The sequence below is a fragment of the Amblyomma mixtum genome, chromosome 10 (assembly GCF_055824585.1).
Source record: "Amblyomma mixtum isolate Tamu chromosome 10, ASM5582458v1, whole genome shotgun sequence".
Taxonomy (NCBI): Eukaryota; Metazoa; Arthropoda; class Arachnida; order Ixodida; family Ixodidae; genus Amblyomma; species Amblyomma mixtum.
This window is the reverse complement of record NC_143021.1, coordinates 62,332,250-62,339,166: the sequence shown is the minus strand read 5'-3', so window position 1 is coordinate 62,339,166 and position 6,917 is coordinate 62,332,250. Positions and strand designations below refer to the sequence as shown.

Below are 6,917 nucleotides of genomic sequence, written 5' to 3'. Positions count from 1 at the left end.
CCTTTCCCGGTCCAAACAAAAAGCATTTCGCCCATGAGTACACCTATCAGCCCATTTCCGAAAGTGCTTTGGAATCATTTATGCACGACGTTACTGCGTATAACTGGAAACCTGTATTCGATCAGACAGATGTGATGCTAACAAAGCTTATTCAGCCTTTCTTGAAACTTTCCTTTTAATCTACAATAAACATTTTCCGCTTAAAACTGCAAAGCGATCGCGGAAAAGTAAGAAATTCTGGGTGACCTCAGAACATATCCAACGTATCAAAGAAAAGAACAGCCTTTATCATGCCTTTTGGCGCTCGCGATGGCAAGACAAGCTACGGGAATTTAAGACTGTACGAAACAGACTAAATGCTACGCTTAGACAGGCAAAACATATATACTACAAAAACCTTTTCACTGAAACAGTGACTAAGAACCCCCCTGCCGTATGGAACATTGTAAATTATATTCTTGGTTAAAACGGAGAGTTGAGCTAGTTGGTACATGTTTCTTGGAAAAAACAGCGCTAAACGAAAGGACAACGAAAAAGAGTACAACGGGACCGGCGCTGTCTATCAACTGAAGGGTTTATTAGGAACAACACGCAATATATACTCCAATGACAACCAAGAACGCATGGCAACACCAAAAGCTACAATGATACATCAATCACCTGGATGAAGATAGTTCAGTTCACAGTCATGAACTGTTACAGAGGGGATGCTCACGCACGAGTCACTGTTTTTTTAATATGAAAGGCTTCACTGATTTACCGTGTTAGTTTATCTTTGTGTTTGTACAGAATCTTAGTTTCATTAAAAATGGGGGTGCATAATTTTTTTAGAATTTTTTCGTTGTCCTTTCGTTTAGCGCTGTTTTTTCCAAGAAAATATATTCTTGGTAGAAGAAAGAATATTGCTCCCCCAAAAACGATACTTCATAATGGCGTAAAGTTTTGTGGTGTACAACTTGCAGATCATTTCAACCGGCATTTTGATAATATTGCCCAGGCCAGCTAATTTAAGCCTACCTGTGATAAGCAGAGGAAGCCCCAGTCCCTCTCACAGTTTGTTTCTTAAGCCCACGGACACTGAGGAGGTCTACCACACATTTATCAGCATGAAAAACAGTAAAGCGTTAAACCCCAATAACATTCTGATGAGACCAGTAAAATTTGTAATAGAATATACCGCTCCTGTTGTAGCTCACATTTTTAATTGAGCTCTGGAATCCAGCACTTTCCCCGATTACACGAAAAAGGCTAGAATTACTGTAGTGCACAAAGGAGGCGATATAAATGTCGTGAAAAATTATAGGCCAATATCCATTTTCTCGATTTTTCAAAAGAGCTTGAAAAGATTATATTTCATAGATTTAATAACTTCCTCGAGAAAAAGAGGATAATAACTGACTCCCATTATGGATTTAGGAAGGGACGATCGACAGAAATGGCATTGCTTCTACTTAAAAGAACAGATAGTTCAAAATTTAGATTCTGGTCTTTTTACTCTTGGTCTCTTCATTATTTCAGTAAAGCCTTTCACTCCCTCGACCATAATGTTCTGTTAGGTAAGTTATCACAGTATTGAATACGGGGTGGGCCCCTCAATTTAATTAGATCATACCTGAAAGACAGAGTCCACTGCGTCTGTATACACAATGTTGAATCATCTCTGCTGCTCCTACAAACCGGAGTATCGCAAGGTAGTGTTTAGGCCCGCTATTATTTAATCTATATATTAATGATATAGTTCTTATTAATCAATCAGCTACATGGTTTATATATGCTGACGACAGTAGCATTCCCTATAATGGTGCAGATCTAAACGATTTCGTTCTGCAGTACAACCCTACGCTCGAATCCTTATAAGGGTGGTCCCAGTCCAACTGCATAATAATCAATCCCACTAAGACTGAGGTTTTACTATTTAGACCAAGAAATAAAGTTTTCACACTTCAAAATAAGATCAGTTGTAAGAATAAAGATATAACAATAGTAGATGAGCATAAGGTTCTTGGCGGTACTTTTAATTCTCACCTAAACTGGGATCACCACAATAATCACGTATGCAAGAAGCTGTCTGCTGTTGCAGTCGCTCTGTCCTGCTGCAGGAACCTGGTTCCCGAAGGAGTTAAACTCCTGTTGTACCAAGCGTTATTTGCAGCCCACATAAATTACTGCAGTCTTGTCTGAAGCTCAACAACAAAAAGAAATGCAGATAAAATTAATGTGCTCCATAAGGAAGTTTTGCACTATGTAGCTAATGCTGGAATACACGCACCTACAAATAACCTATTTGCAAAGTATGGAATCATTCGTTTCCAGCACAGTTATGATTATCAACTCTAAAATCGGCTTTATTATTATTCGGCTGAGTCTGCAAATTTTCTTAAAACTGTTGCGACATTACAACAGCGAACGACAGAAGTATTGACTAGAAATCCCCATACTGGCTATTTCCCTATTTCCGCACCCAAAACAAGTTTCAGTCATTAAAGCATAATGTTCCATCACTTCTAAACAAATATCGAAAAGGGTTTTTTCCATCTCAGAAAGAATTTAAAAATTATTTCTGTAACCTCAACTGCACTTCTACGTTTAACCCTCATTTGTTGTGTCTTGCCTTAGTTTTAAACTAATTGTCCTTTGGCCGTGTGCTTCCATGTCAACCTATGATTTTTCTTTGTCTTTTTATTGTCTCACTTTTTCATGTATATGTATGCTATTGAAGCCTGCTTCATTACCCATATATTTTCAATGTGATATTTGAAGAGCGCCGTTTCTTTTGTTAATCTATGTCGACTGCTCTCTTGTAAGGTGGCCCCTGGACCTTCGTCAGGTTGCTCTGTGCAACTTTTAGTCCAGGGGACCATTCATAGTTTCTATTTGTACCGCTCTGAAAAATAAACGAATTGAATTGAATTGAATTCTGTTTCGCAGGAGTGACCCTTCCTGAACCTGTGTTGATTAGTGTAAAAAAAGTGATTCTGCTCAAGATGACTGAAAACATGCGATGCAATTATATGTTCCAGCATTTTGCAGCAGATGCACCTGAGAGAATATAGGACTGTAATTTTCAGCTGGTTTTTTTTTCCTGATTTTAAAATTGGTACTATTTTAGCTACCTTCCAGTCTGAGGGCAGTATTCCTGTAGTTGAAGATTTCTTAAAAGTATGAAATAAAATTTTGCTTGCCACTGTAACTGTTTTTTTTATTTTAGAATTAATGCCATCAACACCAGCTGAAGTAGACACCCCAAGAGAATTTATGAGACATGTGATGCCTTCTTCAGTTGTCTGAACAGGTGTCATGTAGCGGTAATTAAGATCGCGAACTTCAGGAAGAGTAGAATGATCTTCACAAGCGAACACAGATGAAAAGAAGGCGTTAATTATTGCGGGGCACTCGTTGTCTGGGATGGCGGTGTTGTTACTTTGTAGAGAAATGGAACTATCATTCCGCTCAGGACACATTTGTTTCCAAACCTTTTTGGGGTTAGTTTTCAAAGGGGCGGGAAGGTCATGTGCAAAATACTTGTCTTTTGCAGCAGGTAAGGCGGAGCAATACAGTTTTAGTGTATCACTGTACTTATTCTAAGCAGAAATGGTACAAGCACGCTTAGCAGTCCGGTATAGCCGCTTTTTCTTGTTCCTATGTTGTTTAAGCCTTCCAATAAACCAGGGATTAGATTTATCTAGTTATTTTCATCACAGGGACATATCGGCTGCTCAAATATGAAATCTTATCCCTAAATATTGCCCAGTTTTCTTAAACGCATGGGTTGTTAATGGAAGGCAGACATGTGTGATAAAAGAAGGTTTCTAGTTCCGTGATGACACCGATAAAGTTAGCCTTATTATACTCGTGAATCTTCTTTGTCACATAGCCGATAAACGCAACTGTAATGTTAATACTTAGCTGAAGAAAGTGATGATCGCTGAATCCCTCTAAATGAGTTACTTCTCCTATCGTTTCGGGCGCTGTTGTCAGTATCAGATCTAATATGCTAGTGTCGCGTGTGGGCTAGTTTACAACCTGAAACATGCTGAAATCAAGCGTTAGGTTTCAAAATTCTCTTGAAATATGACAAGAAGATGACAGCTGAGCCCAGTTCATTAAAGGATAATTAAAATCTCCGATGATATAGATGCTATGAGCAGGACATAACTGTTGCTTTAGTGATACTGATACGCAATTCATTAACGAAAGAACGACTAGATTCTGGCGGCCGGTAACAAGAGCCTATCAAAATCCTAATGGATGATGGCAGGCGGCACAGGCAATTTCCAGGTTTGAATCGATGTTAATTACGTAAGATGTTATTGTTTTCTTTATGCCTAAAAGGATGCCACCACCTCTTTTCAATGCGATCATGACTGTATATGTTGTATGAATGTGCACCACGAATGATTTCGCTATTTGTAATGTTAGGAATCAACTAAGTTTCTGTAAGATTGATGATGTGCGATTCACTATCGTCTAGGAAAGAAGAAAGCAGATCGCGTTTTGGCACGAGGCTTCGTATGTTGGCACGTGACAAAGATAGTGATCGACTGTTACGTGCACTCGACTCGCGGTTATCATTTGGACATTTACTGTTAACTAACTATCTGCTTGACGGCACAACACTATCTGTAGTGGTGTTATATACGTATGTCTTTGATCCCATGTGCCGCTTCCCAAAAGACAGTTTGGTTTGGTTTGGTTTATGGGGTTTAACGTCCCAAAGCGACTGAGGCTATGAGAGACGCAAAAGACAGTTTGAAAGGCTTGTTTAGCGCTTTGGCAAATTCATAAAGTTTCTTTCTCGCCTGTCTCGTTGTCAGCGAAAAATCTTCGCCGATGGAAAACGAAATTTCCTTCAGTTTACGTGCACATGAAAGAATGTGCACTTTATCCTTGAAGAACGTCGTCATTGCTATAATTGACCTTCGCTTATCGTCGCTATACTTCCCTAGTATTTGCACGCGTTCGAACTGTATACCGGTCATTTATAGTCTTAGTTTACCTGAACAGAATTACTTTTTGTTCAGAAACAGCCGAGTCCTCTTCAGGATCGTCTTCCAATCCAAATAACAGGAGATTCCTTCGTCACAAATGATTATCTGCATCATCGCATCTAGTAGTAATAAGCGACAATTGTTCGGAGACAGAGCTATGAGCCTGTTCAGATGTTCTGGCTTCACCTAAGCGTTGCTTGGCCACAGATGTTTATGGCGTCGCGACCCGCTCATTCAAACGGGTATCTTCACTTTGTGAGGCCGCTTCCCTTTCTGTCGCAATTTCTGTCTCGCTTTCCTCAGTCTTGCGCGTCTAAGGCAAAGCCACCCTTTCAGTCAAGTGCCTCATTGCGTTCTCTCCGGCATCCGCCCTCACTTTGGAACATTTCAATCCTTCAAGCAACGCAGCTCGACCTTCTTCCAGCTTTCGGATTGATTCGTGTAAGGATGCATATCCCTCATCCAGTTTGTGTACTCTAGGACCAGGGCAAAGGCCTCAGGTTCGGCCTTCGTCATCGGACCGGGATTAGACTCAACATCACCGGAAAGCATCAGAAGTGCCTCAGATAATGACACCCAGAAACAACTCGGCAGACCATATAACCGCTCGGACACATCAAGGAGCACAGTTGGGCAAGACACCGCGAACAGGCAGTATTTGCTGCTTCTATTACAAGGTGCAGACTTAAGGTAACTAACCTGAAAAATGAGCGGCGGTGAGTGCATTGTCGCTTGCGCGGTGTCATGCCCGAATGATGTGGCCCCTGATGCGCCCTTATATGCCGTGTTGATTGCTTCGGTTTTCGTCGACGAAGGCTGCCAGATAGAAGAGCCAGCTGAGACCAGATGCAGCGGCATGGAATCCAAGGTAGGCCATGACAGGAAAGGAACGTCGGAGCTCAGCTGACAGGAACCGAGAATCCCGTTCATACTAGTGATAACAATTACTCTGGGCCTCCTGGTCCTCCTGGTACTAACGTTCAGAACAATGCGAAGCAAGCTGCTTTGTCCCTAAACGTTGTGTGTGCCTGCTAGGGCAACCACTGTAGTTACTTCTTTATAGGCGGTTGCGGTGCGTCTCCTATTGTATAGCTCTTTTTGGGTTGCATTGATCGCTGAGGGTTCTAGATGCCACAGTTCTTACGCGACAACTTTTCGGTGACACTGTTTTAGGGTCTATGAGCCACAAACTATCGCACTGGAACAAATGCTCTTCAGTGGTGTAAAACATTGAAACAAAGTGGTTCTAGGTAAAAAGCAAAAAGCAAAGGAGCCATCGGAGAGCCTTGCTTCACGGAAGAGCGGATTGGCACGGGGTTCAAGAGCTGGCCATTAGTTGCACCCCCTTAAGTACAGTTGTGATGGCTCATTTCTTAAATTGGCCCTGGCTCCACACTGGGCACGAGGAGATTGAAACACAGACTCCAAGAATGATTTTAGAATATGATTTAATTAATGGGTCTGGCTTGATGCCGCTTACGGGAAATGCAGTAGGGCTCGTCCACGTCGGGGCTCAGTCAGTTTGTTGTGGCACGGGCTCGACGAATGGCTGGAAGTCTTCTGCGGCCTGGCTGGGATTTCTTCGCGGCTGTGCGGCTCTCGTTCTCGGCCAGGCGTTGGATGAGCTGCCAGGTATCGAAACTTGCTGTCGGAGGCTGAACGCGAGCGAAGGCTAGACCCCGGGCTCCCTGGTCCATGCGCCGCCCCGGTCTTCTGCCTTCCTCCGTCTCGACCGCTCGCTCGAATCGTCCCTGTCTGTCCTTTCCTCCCGTCGGCTCCCCCTTTTTAAGCCTCTTGATTCTTTCTTTGTGCAGCCTCCACCTTCACCGTAGCCGCCGGCTGCCCCACGCCGCCCCCGCGGCGCCGCCCGCTCGCCGCTTCCTTTTGTTCCCTCCGCGCAGATCTTCCTCCTCGTGACAGCGTCGAGCC

General features: G+C 42.8%; 1 protein-coding gene across 1 annotated transcript in view; it reads right to left on the bottom strand.

Annotated features, from left to right (window-relative positions):
- Window positions 1–2,776: 2,776 nt before the first annotated feature.
- Window positions 2,777–6,917, bottom strand: part of LOC149325933 (uncharacterized) — a 51,529-nt gene continuing 47,388 nt past the window's right edge. The window contains exon 3 of the mRNA XM_089564418.1: window positions 2,777–2,884. Coding sequence (XP_089420544.1) covers window positions 2,777–2,884 — 108 coding nt within the window. The remainder of the gene's footprint in view (window positions 2,885–6,917) is intronic.